Source organism: Orbicella faveolata, unplaced genomic scaffold (genome assembly GCF_042242905.1).
Source record: "Orbicella faveolata isolate gen_17 unplaced genomic scaffold, um_ofav_v1 contig_46, whole genome shotgun sequence".
NCBI lineage: Eukaryota > Metazoa > Cnidaria > Anthozoa > Scleractinia > Merulinidae > Orbicella > Orbicella faveolata.
In genome coordinates, this window is record NW_028301576.1 from 10851978 (window position 1) to 10870000 (window position 18023).

An 18023-nucleotide genomic window follows, 5' to 3' on the forward strand; every position below is an offset into this window, starting at 1 on the left:
TATTATAAACTTTAATTAAAACATTAAATGGTGTGAGATACCGAATTCGTTTAGTTGCACCAATGGCAAAAGCTATCTTCTTAGAGATTTGGTATATTATCTAGCTGTTGGGTGAGTACAAAGTTTGCCCTAGAACTTAGCGACACTTTATTGCCGACACTATTAATTTTGCTTTTATTTTTTGTTTATTTTATTTTTTTTGGTGTACAGATTGGAGAATTCTTCGCCTATGACTGTTTGGTAGTTTATCCAACTTCTTAATGACTACACTGGCCGAGAGGGGGGAGGTGTACTTCTGTAAATTTCGGATAGGTGTAAGCCGCGAAGGGTCTTAAACCCTGACCGTATTTGAGTATGAAAATTGACACCCTATTTAAGGCCCAAACTCGAAAAATGACAACCTATTCCAAGGAAAATCAAAAACTAAGAATAGCGTGAACCGGTCAGCTTCATATCTTTCTCGTTTAGCTGGAAATTTACGCATTTACGCAGCGCAATTTTAGCTGATACAATTTTAGGCACCCCATCTAAGGATCACGCCGAGAACACAATGCCAACAGGAGCAAAAATGATTCTTTACAGTCAGGATCGAAAACCTCAAAAACCCTACCCACCCTGGGGTGAGAATTATTAAAGCTTGAGAAACAGTGACTTTGTTTTATGAAGAAAACTTTGGAAAGAATCACGGTAGACTGCGAGCAGTCTCTCTCTTCCTCGAAAATCCGCGGGGAAGAACGCAAAACAAGTGAACGTGTGAGAACCGAGAGGCGAGCGGCGATGCCGCGAGGCGCTTCGCAAATCACGCTCGCACACTCACAACTGGTCACTTGTGTGGCGTTCTTCCCCACGGATTTTCGAGCAAAAGAGAGACTGCTCGCAGTCTAGAATCTTGCCATGTACGCTCGTTTCATGTCGAGCGTTTCCGGTACAGGTCCATCCACGAATCCTATACGGCCCCCTATAGCTTGAAAGCTAGGCAAAGTAGCAAAGTTCAAAGAATCTTCGTGAACAGAACTGACGGAAACAACAAGCAATTGGATGAAGAGGATACTCAACGAAGTAACTTGAATAGCAAACATCTATGCCTAACTGCTGTGTTACACTGTAAATGTCCTCATTCTCTTCAAGCTTACATTTGTTTTTTATTGTGTTCAATACTTGTAAAGCACGATTTGATATTGCGAAGCCCGAGTAAACGCTCTTGGAGCGTCCAGTTTTTTTCTCAATTCCCCTCTTAGTTTCCTACGAAAGTCTGATAACTAACTCTCTCCGAAAGACTTATTAAACAGAGTAAAACCATACTGCATGAGTAAGGAATGATTGTACTATCTACCGGGTACCTCTGCTAGCATTTTCAATATGATCAATGTCAAAATACTGCAAAATCATTGAACAGATCCCGTTAAATCGTAAATTACAATCAAATATACTTGCGGAAAGTATCCATTCCAACTGACATGAGGGTCCCAGAACAAATATTTTGAAGAGGAGCTTACGTACGCTAAACAAGTAAATTTTTTCAAGGAAAAAATTATGTGACTCTCAGTCTGTATGCCTTTGTAATCACGCCATACATATGTCATGCGAAGACCCAGCTGTTCATCAACTGATTTGCCGTTACTTCGTATCTTTCTCGTACATTTGGCCTTTGACACAAATCAGTCTTAAGATTAACGCGTGACTATTAAGAACAAGAAGTATATGAAAGATCATCAGTATTTGAACTACGGAGAAAGACGTGAAGGCATAATTGATCATCGCAGTTATTTAATTTAGGCTTAAAAAAAATTAACAGGCTTAAACCGCCGGGGATTCGAACCCATGGCATTCTGCGATATCGGTGCAGTGCTCTACCAACTGAGCTACCAAACCAACTGGGAGCTGGTCACTTCGTGAGTTCGCAATATACCCGTACATGTTGCAGAAAACATGTAAATATATATGAAAGATCATATATCTGAACTGCAGAGAAAGATATGAACACTTGATTATTCATCGCAGTTATACAAATTTAAGCTTGAGGTCATGGGTTGGAATCCAGTTCAAGCCTGAATGTTTTCAGGCTTAAATCTTTAAGGAGCTCAGTCACGGTTTGCCCGTATTGAAAAGTTTAGCCTCAATATTTCAGATTCGTCGTTTGTAATCCGTGTTAATCTTCTACATCCTTAGCCATCCTTGTTCCTTTACGGGTTTATCAATATCTCTTTGGTGCTTTTCTATCTTATTAAACTGTATTAATTTTGTATGTGGCCAAAATAACTCAAAATACCGTGACTGAGCTGCTTTAAAAGTTGTGTGTAGAACTGCGATGATCAATCATGTCTTCAAGAAGCTTATAGGGAAGCTCAAAACCGCGCGATAAAATTTAAAGTGCTTTATCTTGAATTGAGAGAAAAGAGTTCTATGAAGTAGCTTTCGGTAAAATAGCAGTAAAAGAATAGGTGTATTTACTGGAAAAACCAGAAGAAGCAACTGTTCGCAGTGCAGTCGCTGTTTGTGAAAGGTTAGATGTGGGAACAGTTCGATTTTTGAAGCGACAAGAAATAATTTAATCTGTATTTGTGGTAATTAAAGTTTAAATTATCTGAAATTAATAGAAAACAGTTTTGTAGTTTATAGAAAATTGTCTACCAATAACGTTTTATTTACTGAAAAAAGTTGTAATCGAGCGGTAAACAGATCTAATTTGCAAGCATCACATTTAATATTTAATTAGGACGGGTTCGTTGTCATAAGTGTGAACCATAGACGTACAGGCTGGGGGGGGGGGGCGCTGCAGCCCCCTCACCCACCCCCATAAAAAAAATGGGTAAGTCAGTTTTTTTGCATGGGCAACAAGAGAAATTTGGGCAAAGGGTTCCATTTTTTTCGAGAAATTACTGGGTTATTCAAAAACAGAAGATAACAGTAATGGTAATCAATATTCAATAAAGTGAGACTCAATACTCAAAAGCAGTGCGAGGCGTTATTTTCTTAAACACTCTCAATTTTACGTGTCTCGTATTATTGATATTTTCGGCCGTCGAAATGGCGGAGACAGTTCTTTCTTTTAACGTGGTCTACTTGTAACGTGATCTATACGATAGATTCATATACAAGAACATTCTCACTGTGGATTCAAATGTAAGATTATTTGCACTCCATGTGAAGGCCTATATTAGTGATTCCCATGACCCTCGTTTGTGCTCGCTTATTTTGTAAAAATCTGGGCAACTTGCGAAAATTTTTGGGAAAGTGTTAACCCCCCCCCCCTCCCCCCTCGAAAAAAATTGCCCGTACGTCACGCGTGCATGCAATGCCAATTGTCCTCGTGATTGCGAATGTAACTTACAGGCTTGAATTGTTTATCTGAAAATTGATATACTTCTATAAAAATAAACTGGTAGCAATCAAAGATGATAAGAGTGCGTTGCACGCCGACTTCCAGCACTTGTTTATCGCTAAAGTTTTACATGGATATAATGGATGGATAGAATGACAAAGTCTAATACTGTCAGCACACGTAATAATCCTTATAAATTTAAGTTAGTGTGACAACCAAGACATATCACACTGTGTGACATACTATCTGGGCAAAGCTTGGCTATCACGCTGAAACTTAATTTTTCTCACGTGCAAAGAACATCCGTCACAGTTGGACGATCATATGCTGCTTTCATGCACACGGCGCCACCATAGTGATCCTGCAGGTTCATCCTTGCCATGTGCTTCAAAACTTAGTTTTTTTCACTGTAGCTTGCTACAAAAAATATTCTCTCCACCCCTTCCTACCCTTGCTGGGTCCTTGGTCGTATGTGACACAGTCAAATATTTTATTGAGAAACAGATGATCATCGCAGTTATACACAAATTAAGCAGCTGTGAAATTAAAGCCTGAAAAAATTTCACGGTTCGACTTGATAGCTCAGTTGGTAGAGCACTGCAGCGGTATCGCAAAGGTCATGGGTTCGAATCCCGTTCAGGCCTGATTTTTTTTTTTTTTTTTTTTTTTTTTTTTTTTCCAGGCTTTAAATTCACAACTACTTAGTTGTTTATATAACTGCGACGATCATCAATTTCTTCATATCTTCCTCCGCGGTTCAAATGTATGATCTTTCATATATTCATTTGCACAGTCAAGTATTTTATTGCCCCCCTGATTGTATAGTAATATATTTATTGTCAGGTTTTAAGCATTGTTATTGTTCTCTTAGAGCTTATCAGCTCCGAGTATGTTTATTGAGCTTCCAAGCACCTCACTTTATGGGTAACTGTGCTGATTTTAGGCAAGGACAGGGAGAAGCGGGGTATTGTCAGAAAATGTTTGGTTATATGAGAATGGGGAGTTGGGTATGAAAAATCTTAGGTGTATACAAAGATTTTGGTTGGTAAGCTCTCGAAACGTAGTGATGCAAAACATGAAAAAGGTAATTTCTTCAGTCCGTGAATGAACGTCACAATTCTTTAGGGCCTACTGAAACGGAGAGTTGGAAGGCTTCCTTTCGGGGGGATGGTGGTGGTAACATTTGGGGGTATATTCCAGTATGTTTGACTGCTTAAAAAGTGTTTTAGCGAAAACATCAAGTTTATAGAAGGAGTGGCATAAAGACTAGAAATTTCTAGCACAAAATCTGTAGTAGTTCTATAATTTGTTTCAAGATAATATTACATCTGTCGATACACCTGAAACGCAGGTGTCAAAACATGGTTTTCTTGACTTTTATTCTCTGGACGTTTCAGTATTTTTCAGAAAAGCTTACAATACTCATTGTGTTGTAAAGAAGTGTTGCATTATGTTGGCTTAGTCTTAAATAAAATTACATGAATTTGCTTACTAATTAGAAAGATTAACATAACTTTACCATTAACTCAACATCAAGCTCAATGGAAAAAAATATTGTCGGCAACTCAACGAAACGGAGTGTTTTATCATAGTGTAACACACGGCTTAGGCTTCTTCATTTTCTTTTTGATGTAGATTGTACACGTTCTCTGATAGCTCGACGAAACGCGACTTCTCAACTGTTTTCGCTTCTTCTTCTTCTTTATTTGTTAAACTTTCTGCTTCTTCGCAGAGAACTCCATCACAAATTCCTTCAAAGAAAATGTTTTTCGCCATCTCTAACAAAAATGTTGACTAGAGGCAATGTGGCGAAAACAATAAAACACGCTTTTTCTAGGTTTCAAACTCCGATAAAACATGGGTTTTTGACCAATCAGAGCGCGCGTAGGGTGCTATTTATATTATAAAATGGATTACTTACGATCCTAAACAACATTATACAAAAAAAAAAAACAAAAAAAAAAACAAAAACAGATATAGGAAAAACAACTTTCATGTAACTGCAACCTGTAAAAACAAACACCTTGATAATTGTAACATACGATAACTTTTGCCGCACTCCGTATTTACCTTCCTTTTTTACCTGTCGGTAGAAAGCCAACGCCTCAGGTTTTTTGTGCGAAACCGTAAAGAGAATACAAGAGTGCGAAAAATTGTGTTCAGCTTAATTGCAGGTTATGATAACCGTAATTACAGAAGGAGAGAAAATTGCAGGGTTGGCAATCATCTGTCTAATGTGCCTTTGACAATATAAGTGGTTATTTCTATTCATGTACATTTGACTCCCTTTTGGATCGAGGTCATGTGCTCAGTGATTGGCTAGCCTTTTTTACGAGTGGCATTCTATTGGCTAACATTCACAGTATCATAATCAACGCCCTTTAGTTAGAGCCAAAGAATAGCTCCCGGTTGGTTCAAGTTGTTCTCACTCTTCTCACTGGATTCTGCTGTTTAAAAGAAGCATTGAAATGAAGGGTTTGGCGCTGACTTTTGTTGTTTTCTCCGCGATTTTCGTGGCTGGTAAGTTCACAGGTTTGTTTGTTTGTTTGTTTGTTTTTGACCACCAATTCTTCTTAAAAAGGGTGCAAAAATATACGCGTTTGTTTGTGGCGGGAGTCACCTATCGAACAAAAGGGAACAAAGTCGATTTCGCGTCTCGATGAAAGCGAAACCATACGTGGTGGCTGATAATCACTACATCGGAGATATTAGAGGACGCACCTCATTTCTACGGTTTGGACTTCCGTCCACACTAATCCTTCACGAAAACGGAGCTTTTCGAAAATACTCTTCATAAACCGGAGTAATTTGAAAGCAAAATATTTTTAAAATGGAGCTTTCTAAAAACGATGGCCTTAGGATAATCATGTGATTTTCCTAACCGATTGTTCCTCAAACGCAAATCCACAATGACGGGCGATTGTTGCGCCTTTAAATTGCTCCGGCGTAATGTGGACGGAACGTAAGACACCCGATCATAACCGAACTTACAAAACAGGAGAGGAGTAGAAGCAGCATATCAATCAACTCTGACTGAATGTGATGAACCCAAAGTTGTCTTTTATTCTAATATGTAATTTTAAAATCCACCGAATATTCTCGTTGGGTCAGAAGGGATAGAACGTGATATTTCGCGAGACTATTAATAAAAATTCGCTTTGATGCACACAAACTAATAAGGGAGTAGGGTTTCTTTATTTTAACGCGCAGATAAATATTATATATTCCAAACCAAATGAATTACATGTAAAGAAGGGACAGGCTGACATTGCCCAATGTAATTTCTCAACACAAGATTCTAACGTGTAATGTTCGCAGATTAATTAACAGAGTGCAGTTTATCGACAGTTTAGTGACGTGTCTGATGGAGCGGGTAAAGGAAATGGGAGTTTTCTTTGGCTTGCTTGACATGTTAGCATTTAATTTCGAATGGCAATTTCGTATGGTAATTTCGCAGCATATTTATTGCATAACATCGTATTTTGGCGAAATCAAGTCAAAGTTATGTCAGAATGAAATCTATGGCGCTCGTGAGCCATACCTTTGTTTTTCGAGAGTTTGGCCATCGTATTTCATTCGAAGCATGTCGAAACGAAGGAAAACACTGTGAAACTACTAACGATAATTAAACATACTTTCAGGGAAACAACTTACCGTAAATCAATACGATTTCGCTTCACCATGCAATATCAATAATTTCGATGGCATCGAAAATGGCAGAGTCTGACAAGGGTCCTTTAAGATACTGAAAACAAATAACAAATTGCTAATGCTAGGAAAATGATGAAAAACATTTTCTCAAACAAAGAATTTTTAATCAATGCAATCAGTCTGTGTATGTAGAGATTGAAGCTGCAATTAATTATCTTGACGTACCAGTGACGGGGGCTGGCACACATTGGCAGCTTGCTGTACAATTCTATGGAGTGTCAACAACCTCGGCAGCCCTCTGACTCGCAAAGTTATGCGGTAGATCGAATTGTTGGTTCAAGCTCGAGTAGCTTAAAGACGAATCGTTAACGGAGACTGATGTTATACTAGAACCTTGTGAGGCAACATTACCACCGTCAAAATATGGATGAAAAATATGGATGAAAGCGGACACGGGTTGAGAGAGTTAGTTGGGAGAGGATAGTTTTTAAATAATTTAAATAAAATTTTTCAACACCTGTAGATAATTTGGAGTGCTCTTGCTTGGTAGCTTTGCTTGCAAATGCAAGTTTTAGTTTCCCATAGACTGTGCATAATTTTTAGCAAATAAAAGAGTCGACTCAGTTAACAGAAACAACATGGAGTACTTCTTTCCTTGCTGAAAAAAGTGTGACCCTCCCCCGGCTGTGAGGAGAAAAAAAGGTTTGGCCTTCCCCAAATTTTACTGATGACCCTCCCCTCCGACGCCCCCGCCCACCCCCCCAACCCCCCTCCAATAGAAAACATACCATCTCTTAAAGTCGGTCTCGAGGGTGTCCGCTGTAACCAGAGTTGACTGTACCTAAGCAAAAGAATCGCCGCATGATCAGATAACATTAAACACCACTCTTTCAAAAACCTGGGTGAAATACGATCTGCAAAGTTACCTTTTCCTCTCTAGTGAAATCTGGGGTGCTTTCTATTCAACCAAAATTCCGAGCAATTTCAGAAAATCTGGAAATTCTTTAATCGTCGAAAAGCGAACCATGCAAACGAAAATTCCGTCAGGAAAATCAAATGCTACGGAAATTCCCGGAAAGAAATTTCTGAAAATTTGGGTATACCTCGCGAGGTTGGCTCTTTACTGGAAATTCGGAAAATTGCTGTTGCATTAGTCACTGGAAAATTTCAGAAAATTCAAACCAGAATTTTTCATCGAATGGAAAGCGCCCCGGGAATTTCCTGGCAGGTAGATAACGAAGAAAAGATCAAGGCGAGTGACTTTTACTTTTACCTTTCCTCTAGCGCATGGCATCAGGTGCTACAAGTGTCTCGGCACAGAGAATTACTGTGCAAAAGATAAGCTACAGGCAGACAAGAAGAAAAACGTGATGGAATGTCCCGAGGTATTTGATCGCTGCTTGAGGAAATGGATCAAGAAAGATGACAAGACAGCGGTTGTGAACGCATGCGCCACCCAAAACACCTGTGACGTAGAAAAAAAGACCTGCGATGAAATTTCTGGAGATTGCGCCGTCGGCTGCTGCGAGTCTGATGAGTGTAACGCAGGCTCGACTGTTACTTTCAGCGCTGTGTTGATAAGCATGTGCGCCGTTCTGGGCCCAGCACTAATGGGGTAGAAAGTGAAGCTAGGACTGGTGTCGACTCCGGATAAGCTCTAGGCACAAGAAATAAGCTAAAGGGCGGGTCCTTGTCCGAGGACTTGAATACATGTTCTCTAGCAGTAGATATTTTGTTCTTTAACTTGTAAAAGCTACTAATAAAATGGAAGTTGCACCTCAGGGTTAGAAATTATTGAAATTCTTTAGACCCAAATAGATCAGTTTACAGGTTTTTTAAAACTAAACGTAACACAAAAAGAGGGCAAAAGAGGGCTTTTGCTCGTTGTCAGTATCACAACCGACGAAATTAGGGACTGTGCAATAATTACCTGGGGGGGAAGGATCGGAAAATTAGAGGGGGGGGCATAGGAGAAAATAACAGCAAGAAAGAGAGAGAGGGGGGGGGGGTTGGATGTAAAATTTAATATCACAGGCTCACAGTCCAGTGATTCTGATGACTCTTCAAATGACTCTTCGACATACGTCGAAGAGTCATTTGAAGTGATGTTGGTACCGGAGGAAGAACTCCAACAAGTAAACTAGGTATGAGGGAATCATTGGGAGGAGACTTTTTTCAACGCAAGGGGTGGGGTGGGGAGGGGTTGGCCTTAATACTATCATGATGTGAGGGAGGGTTGGAATTAATTTTTGCTTTATTGGAGTGAGGTATGACTTAGTTTTGGGGCATATTTCACCCATTTCCCAGCGCCCCCCCCCCCCCCCCCTCCCCTTTCCAGGTAAGTATTGCACAGTCCCTTTGCTTCTTGAGATTCGTGATTGCAAAAGTAGAATCTCAGGTAAAGTGCAATGGCGATCATGGAAAGTACGATTGGACAGCAGAGATTAACAGCAAGATATTAAATTTAAGTGGTATAACGGACGAATACCTAGCGTAGATTTTCCCCACAAAGTAGCGTTCGATGGACGACTAGTCCCCGCACTTTTCTTGAAATTCGCCAAGCGAGGAGCCAAAAATTATAATGCGAGAGGAGAAACGGATGTGTGGTCATCAGGAAACCAGAGGTGCATCTCACTCCTGTCGCTTTTCGCATGAAGTACTATTAGTAAGGAAAATAAACGTCGGTAGTAGTCTCGGCCTTTGATTCAAGGTGACGTCTTACTAGAAGCTATCACCCACCACATACGGCAACTTACTCTTTTTCTCTTCGCAAGGGTTTATTGGTTATTGAAAAATGGTTTACTAACCCAAATTTCTCCGGTATTGTTTCAGTATTTTCTGGCACTCTAGCACGTCTTTCCAATAAGTCTCCGTTGAATGAGCAACACAAGGCTTTAGCAATCAGTGCCTTAAACAGCCCTGCGATTCAAGTCTGCCAAACGTACTTTTGAACTGCTAATGGCCATGATTGCTGTTTGACGGTTTCGAATCGATCTGCATCTTTCAATTTCCTCGGTTTAGTCGTCGAGTTTGGGACCGATCAGGTTTCCAAAGCCGGAAGTAGAGTGACTTACGAGTAGCCCCTCTTTTTCTTGGCATTTCAAACGCGATGTGAAAGTAGTAAATTTTCTACAGCAGCGAGTACTCCAAGAAATGACTTACTTAAAGCCAAAGTCAGGGATTCCAAAAAGATTTTTTCTTTTGTTCTTACGTATAATCCTAATTTACCGTCTATTAATGGTTAATTAAGAAGCATTTTCATCTTTTGTTCTCGTCCCCAAAACTTAAGGAGCTTTTTCCACCGAATTCTATCCTTTCATCGTTTCGCAGGTCTAAGAACCTCAAAGAAATTTTGGCACCTTCTAAGTGTAGACAGACCTCGTCTCCGTCAATTGCAGTGCCAACAGCGGGGTGTTTCACTTGTGATAAAACCAGATGCGATCTTTGTAGGAACTTCTTTGTCAACTCCCACACTTTTTCTAGCAACAAACTGGTAAAACGTATTTTGTTCGGCAGACACTCTCGTGTAATTCATCGAATGTGATCTAGTTGGTTCATTGCAAGAAATGTAATCTCCAGTATGTCGGCTCGACCACAACGGAATTTAAAGGTAGATTTAGAAATCACAAATCCTCCATAAAAATAAACAAAAACTTGCGAAGTCGCCATACACTTCAACCGAACTCCACACGTGTTATCGGACTTCACATTTCAATGTATTGACCAAACCCAAACCAGCACGTCCGAAAACACTGAAAATTTACTAATCACGAAAGAAGCATACTGGAGTGCGCAGTTATTTTTCCCTTTCACCTTTTGGGCTAAACAAAAGACAAGACTTTTATTCAAAAAATCGCATCCACTATACTTAATTTTAGCGGACTTTGGGCAACGGGTTGCGATTTTCTCAAGGTGCATTTTTAACTCTGAATTTTTTTACTAGTCGTTGTGTACGCACTAAATAATTATAAATCATGAAACACCTGATGGGGAGCACAAAGACGAGGACCTAAATGGACCTGACAGAGTAAGGTAATTTATCACATTGGCTTATTTCAGGTGCTTTTTAAAAGAAGCTCTCAATACTTGGTGTTTCTCCCTATTTGAAAACAGAACAGGAATGACGATTTATACCAAATAAAATCAGAAAAGGAATTAACCATCTGCTTAAACTGGCACTTTTGTACTACAGATTGTACATCAGTCATCTCCTTGTGATTTATAAGGAGATGGAGAATTATGCATTATTAACCCACGTGCATGTTAACACTATCATAATCATGGCATGCATGCATGTTTTTTAGAGTTTTAAATCAAATAGAGCTCATCACAAATCTGCATATTGATTTTCACTATAGATCAAGAAGTTTGTTGAGTCGCAAATACGAGACACACATGATGCATCTGAATTTTCTTACCAGATATTATGGCCTGCAAGTGGTATTTCCTAATGCAGCTTAAAGAAAACTGTGCAGAAGGAGACGGAGATAGACATAACATCAACAGAAAGCGACTCCCGTCATACTTCCATAGTGCTTCTTCCTTTTCAAAGTATGCTATTGAAATGTTCACCCACATTTCACAAGTAGAGGCATTGGCTTCTGAAGAGCTGGCTCAACGCCTGTCGTGGGGACGTTTTGTAAACTGGAATGGGGGCATTGGAAACAACATTGAGGGCGACAAAGCGAAGGAGATTTGTAACTGCACCACAAAAAGTGTTGTCCAGGGAATGAGGACGAACAAGACCACAAATGCAATTGTGACAGCATTGCCAAGCAGCCCCTGGAGTCCAACAGATCAAAACCAGGTTTGATCATTTAAATAAAGTTCACCCTCAGTCCCAGGTTCATTTCGAGTAGAAGTTACCATGACGATGAAAAGCTCATGTTCAAGGACTTGAGGAAGTCACGCCCCTTCCAAGTACGGGCAAACCGCAGTCCTGAGAGTTTCCGCAATATTGAAATCTCACCACTGATTGCTTTAGACTTGGAAAAGTTTTTCTCCGGGCAAGAGAAGCACAAGAAACAAATTTGTGGGGTAGACTGAGAAACATATGATTTTCATTTATTGAAATCTTTTACCAGAACATACATTGTATACAGCCTACTTCTAGTCGTCAGTGTACCAATTTGAAATTTTGTTTCTCGAGTGTACATAATATGGGTGAAATGACAGTGTTAATATTGTTTTTTTTTTTTTTAGCAGAGCGCTGCACTATTGCGATGACAAAGGTTAAAATAACTGCTCTGATGTTAAAGGTTAAATGTAAAGTCTGCGTACAAGCCAAGTGGCCCACCAGGCAAGAGCTTATCCCAGTTTCCGACGCATGACGCGACTAAGAGTATTTCTACCACCCCCTGGATGGGATGCTAGTCCATACCAAGGTTATCCCCAGCATTCAATTTGCCGGTACCCATTTACACTCCTGGGTGGAGAGAGGCACTGTGAGAGTTAAGTGTCTTTCCCAAGAACTCAACACAATGTCTCCGGCCACAGGAGTCGAAGCTAACCATGAGGCCACCACGCCTTCACATTAGACATTAAAGGATGTAGTATAATTGGCGACCTGCAATAGAGCAGGTTTTACTTGGGTGTTTAAATGGTTACGCATTGCTACATGATCAGTTTAAAAAGGATAAGGAGAACAATGCAACAAGTCATTTTGGCAAAGATAATTACTGGAAGTGGTGTTACTTTAGATGAAATATAAGGTTAGACAATGGTAAATCGAAACTTAACAATTCATGTAAAAACTTGGTGCAAGGAAATCAGCTTTTTAGTTTGCAGGCTGCAACTAGGATGTACTACACAACAGTCAAACTGTACTTACACAACAGTCAAACTTTTCTCCCAGGTTAAACAATCAATAAATTAAAAATTGAAATGATTATTTGTTCTCTTACAGTACTTCAGTCGTTTAAAAAAACTTACCGTAAATCTTCGAATTAGCGCCTCCCCTTGAATAAGTACCCCCCCCCCCCATTCGCCAAAATTTAAAATAAGCGCACCCCCTCGAATAAGCGACCCCTCCCCTCCCCCCAGCTTCTAAATTTAAGGTCGCCCCAAAGCGAATTTGAGAGTGGCGGGCTCAGAAGGAAAAGCTTGAACTACAATTTAAGAAAACACATGGCAGTGAGAGGAAAAGAACTGAAGGAGGTGGTCGTTAACCCTTCGATGAAGATCTTGAGGGAAAATTACTTGAGTGGATTTACGAGAGAGGATCGAAAGGCCTCAGAGTCTCAAGAAAGTTAATTATGGCGAAAGCGACGTCAATGCATGAAGAAAAAAGTGCCAATAGCGGCGAGCGTAAAGACTTCAATGCCAGTCACAATTGGCTTGCAAAGTTTATGGCTAGAAATGGTTTAACCATTCCTCACTTTCATCTACAACCGCAGTTCATATATGAATTATTTCATATATACACTTCACATCATTTCACTCCTCACGAGAAGATATGAACTCAGTTAATTGACCTCGTTCCCGATGCTTCTTCTTTCCAATTGTTTAAATTGGAAAATTTACTGCGTTGATCATTCTTCACTTTTATATTTTGAATGTAAGAAGGCTTAAAATGAAGCATGGTTATCAAGACAGTGATATCATGGCAATGGATGAGACCCCTGTGTGGCAGGACATGTTAACACAACTGGTGATAGAACAGGAGCACAAACAATTAGAATGAAGACCACAGGGCACGAAAAGGTCTGAATATCAGTTTGCCTTGCCGCAAAAGCCGATGGAACCAAACTGAAACTGATGATAGTTTTTGCTGGTGCTAAGCGCAAAGTAAAACGCCTTAATGATAAATATACAGGAAAGCGTTACATCGCATCATCAGCAAATGCTTGGATGAATGAAGAGCTGACCAAATCCTGGGTTCAAAATGTGTTGAGCAGATTGTCATTTACTGGACAGCGCTTGTTGGCTTGGGATGCGTTTCGTTGTCATTTAGCTGACACTGTCAGGGAGGAGTTGCGTATCAGCAGCGTTGACACCGTCATTATTCCTGGTGGCTGCACCAAATACATACAGGAACCGGATGTCTCATAGAACAAACCCTTCAAGAAGTACATCAGAGAAAAATACGACGAGTGGATGGCGGGCGGCATTCACGAGTTCACAGTAAATGGCAATATGAGGGGTCCCCCAAGAGAGAAGATGGTGGACTGGATTCTGGCAGCTTGGGATAGCTTTGACAGGCAACTTGTGATCGACTTCTTCAAGAGCTGTGCACTGACCGTTGCAACGGATGGCAGTGAAGATGCTGAAATTCATTGCCTAAAGCCAAGCCAACCTTGCGCAGCAGGCCTAGACCGGCTGAAGAGATTAAATCACGTAGATTATGAAGAGAGAAGATCCTTTAGAGAGACTAACACAGTCTGATGAAGATGATGCAGCCGATGAATTTCAAATCATTGATATTGCTGAGGATGAGGAAGAAATCGACATTGATAATTAATACATGTGGACACGTTGAGCGAACTAGTTAACTGCGTATGCTGTACTAGACTTGCACATTCTTTCAGTTTGACAAACATGTTAAGTTTGGAGAAAAAATTACGATGTATTAAAAAAAATAATCATGTCAAGCCACGATTTGGGGAAAAATTTAATAAGCCTCCCCTCTCGAATAAGCACACCCCATCTTCTTCTAAATTTGAAATATAGGCGCCCCGGCCGCTTATTCAAAGAGTTACGGTAATTATTTATCACCCCCCACCCCCCCCCCCCCCGTAAAAAAAAAAAAAAAAAAAAAAAAACATCCACTAGCCCAACTGAAAAATTCACAACAATGTCGCATTGGGTTATAGGGCGCTAGTTTCATTTGACTAAGGAATTGAGTGAAAATGTGGTTCAGCAAGGAATTGAAACTGCGTCTCCAGATTGTTTCTAATTATTTCTACATATTTTCCTATATACCTTTAGATTATAGTATTAGCCAGAAATAGGTTCTAGAATATCACCTATGTAACCTAAATTTTTGCCTCTAAGTTTATAATTGAGTCCAAAGGTTAGCAATGTATCATATAAATGTTCATACCCGTAGATCCAAAAAGAGTCAATTACAAGGGCGTAATGTTGTTTTTAGGTCGCGCAATCATTATGCACTTATCAGCGGCCATCCCGGAGGGTTGACCCCAGGGACATATGGGGGAATAGCGCGGGATTTGCCGATTTTTGTCTCCAATTTTTGGCCCGGGACGAGGGCATTGGACCGCTTTTGCACTTCCGAGGCAAGATACATGGGGAAAGATCCGCGGGATTTGTAACATCGCCGCCATCTTGAAAATAGAGACCTTACGATATGACGACGACAACGGCGACTGCTACGTCTGCTCTCTTAACGCACCACTGCGCATGCGTTTGACGTCACGTTGGCGTTGTCAAGGGAAGGCGCGGACGTCAGTGAATGAGGTTTGCCGTTGTGTGAAAATGCCAAGTCTCTGTTTCGCCAAGTCACTATTCCAGCGAAGGGAATGGCTAAGGAACCGAGGTAATGTGATATTTGAGTTATATTTTACTTTACTGTAGGTCAGCAACTGAAATTTAGTGCGTATCGTCGAATGATTTCGAAATATTCGCCATGATAACACTTGGCTGAATTTTACGCTAGAAGTAAAAATCTCTTTAATTCATTTGCATCGGTCTACCGTCTTGTTCAGTGGTAAGATTAAAACAGATTCTCAGTTATTTCAGTGTTTTCTTTCAGTTTTTTTTTAGTTCAGCCGTCAAACTTGTGTGTTGTGTTGAACGCAAGCCAGTTCATTCACAAATAAACAACTAGAAAATTGACGACGAGTTGATATTACTCAGTGACACACCGAACTTAATCACCAAAATGAACCTTGTGTTATCCTGGCAATGCTTTTGTTTCACGCAGTCATCGAGTGTTAAAGGTAGGGAACAATTTGGTCCGGTTTTTTTTTTTTATCTTGAAACGCTCAAAAAGGACTCTTGCTAAATTATTTTGCCAAATCCTCCAAGATTAGGTTAAAAGGAAAAATAGCTTTTCAGTTGTATTTGCAGTTTTGCTGAATACTACAGTATTCTGTATAATTTCCGATCTATAGTAATTCCTTATCAGTTTGTTTCCAAATACTATGGAAGTAAATTTGCATCTTGTTTTACTGTGTGCACAACAGCAATAATTTTTTCCCCATTTTCAGGCAGTACATTAGGTTAGATTGTCCTTTCTTGGTCAATGTAATGAAGTTATTGTTTGCAGTAATTATTCTTGTATCCAAGTGATACGAAAAGAACTGTTCTCAGTTAATTGGACAACTCCCCTCTCCCCACCCCCAGGCCAAATTCTGACAGCCTAGTTTGTTTGGTGGTGGTACCTTTGATTTGTTTAAAAACTGATTCCCCTGTGAAAATGCCGCCTTACATAACGCTGGCAAAAGGTTCAAATCTGGAATGTCCCAATTCCCATCAATCTCATAAGGTTTATACTCTTTCCTTAAGCTCACGACATATTCTTCCTCAAAGAGATTCTTCAATTTCAACCTTAGCAGCACAAAAAAGGCACCGTCGAGAGGGGTGAAGTTTGGGGAAATCTTGCTTGTCACCTTGGGAAGATCGAGTGACCCAGTTTTTCGTGTAACGCAACGTTCAGTACGTGACAGGTACCTGCTTCTTGAAAGCCGCTTCAGGAAGAACGTTTCCGACGAAAAAGCGTCCGGAACATCTCCCGAGCCAAGTGAAGAAGATGCGATGATGGAAGAAATAATCTCCTTATGATGAGGCAGATAGGCTAAACGATTCCAAAAAGAAGAAAACACAAGAAGAAGCTTCTCAAGCACAAGAAATGCGAAATGTGAGTTTGGAAACCTTTAAACAAAGTCAAGAGAGAAGCCAAGATGGCCAGCCAAAACAGAAGAAAACGAAAAGAGCAAGTGGAGCAGACACTGAATCTCGGCAAAGGTTGGAAGAACTGGAATTAAGGAAAAGAGAACTACAAATGGAGAAGGAGGCGAAAGAAGCTGAGTTGAATTTAAGAGCTAAAGAACATGAGGAAAGAGTAGAGCAACAGCGGAATGCCATTCGATTGCAGCAAGAGCAGCAGCAAGAGCTGCAAAATATGAATATGGCTTTATTGCAACAGCAACAGCAGCAAACCCAGGCGCTTATGACCTTACTACAAAAGTTTGCAGGCAAATAGAACTATCTGGTAAAGTTCTTAAAAACATTTTCCGTTCAGAGACCGTTTCATAGTTCTTAATTGCAAAATGGTTTGATTATTTTGTATTAACTACGCAATCAGTTTAAGTTATGTGATCGTTAAAAGTTTTTAAAGATGTACAAGGTTCATCTTGGAAATTTAGAGGACATGTGAAGCTAAGGAAATTACGAAGTTGTTGTCATATGGTAATAGGACAATCACATGACTTTTGGAGGGCATATAGTTTATTTGTGGCCCGAGTAGCATCATTTGCGCCCGAGCGCGAAGTGCAAGGGCGCAAATGATGCTACGAGGGACACAAATAAACTATATGACCGACAAAAGTCATGCGATTATCATTATTATCAATACACAAGGCCAAATCGTACAAATTCATTTAATAAGAAAAAAATGTTTAACAGAGATGTAGCATGAAACTATGGTATGGAAAGTTGTTGCTACAATACGAACAGCTAAACAAGAGCCAAATAAAATTCCTTTTTGTTTACAATAAAATGTCAAATATAATCTAGTTTTAAAAAGATTGGTAACAATGATTAGCAAAAAGACAGTTTACATTTAAAAAAATGATAGTCTTCCCGTTCACAGGCAATGGACTCAGACTGTCTTTGCTAATTTCATCAAATAAGTTACAGCTTTTAGTCGCTATCATCGCTCTCGATTATTCGGCGGCGTTTGCGGGTTGATGGCGACGGTTCTTCATACTTTCCGTGATAAATGTTCATTGTTCCAATCTGAATATGTTGGGTGCAATTTTGGTACGGCTGTGCCAAGGAAATAAATTGGTTTTGGAGAAGAGACTGTGGGTTTAAGTTTGAGCTAGGACCGGCTGACGGGCCCGCGACATTTTGCCTTGTGATTCCTGAA

The 18023-nt window shown here is 40.0% G+C and overlaps 1 protein-coding gene and 1 pseudogene across 2 annotated transcripts; both read left to right on the forward strand.

The window, feature by feature from the left end:
* The first annotated feature begins 5718 nt into the window (after positions 1–5718).
* Positions 5719–8754, forward strand: LOC110047342 (uncharacterized). Its single transcript, XM_020753084.2, has 2 exons — positions 5719–5842; positions 8258–8754. Exons 1-2 carry the CDS (start codon positions 5791–5793, stop codon positions 8590–8592), a joined length of 387 nt encoding a protein of 128 aa, XP_020608743.2. The 5' UTR covers positions 5719–5790; the 3' UTR covers positions 8593–8754.
* A 6652-nt stretch (positions 8755–15406) lies between these two features.
* On the forward strand, positions 15407–17417 carry LOC110047391 (uncharacterized; annotated as a pseudogene). Its single transcript, XR_016203423.1, has 2 exons — positions 15407–15467; positions 16439–17417. The product of XR_016203423.1 is annotated as an uncharacterized LOC110047391 (transcript).
* Positions 17418–18023: the final 606 nt, after the last annotated feature.

Excerpts from the sequence above, each read along its gene's own strand:
- LOC110047342 (XM_020753084.2), top strand. The coding sequence starts at position 5,791 with ATGAAGGGTTTGGCGCTGACTTTTGTTGTTTTCTCCGCGATTTTCGTG. Across the intron at positions 5,843-8,257 it reads CTCCGCGATTTTCGTGGCTG|CGCATGGCATCAGGTGCTAC; the intron begins GTAAGTTCACAG and ends CCTTTCCTCTAG.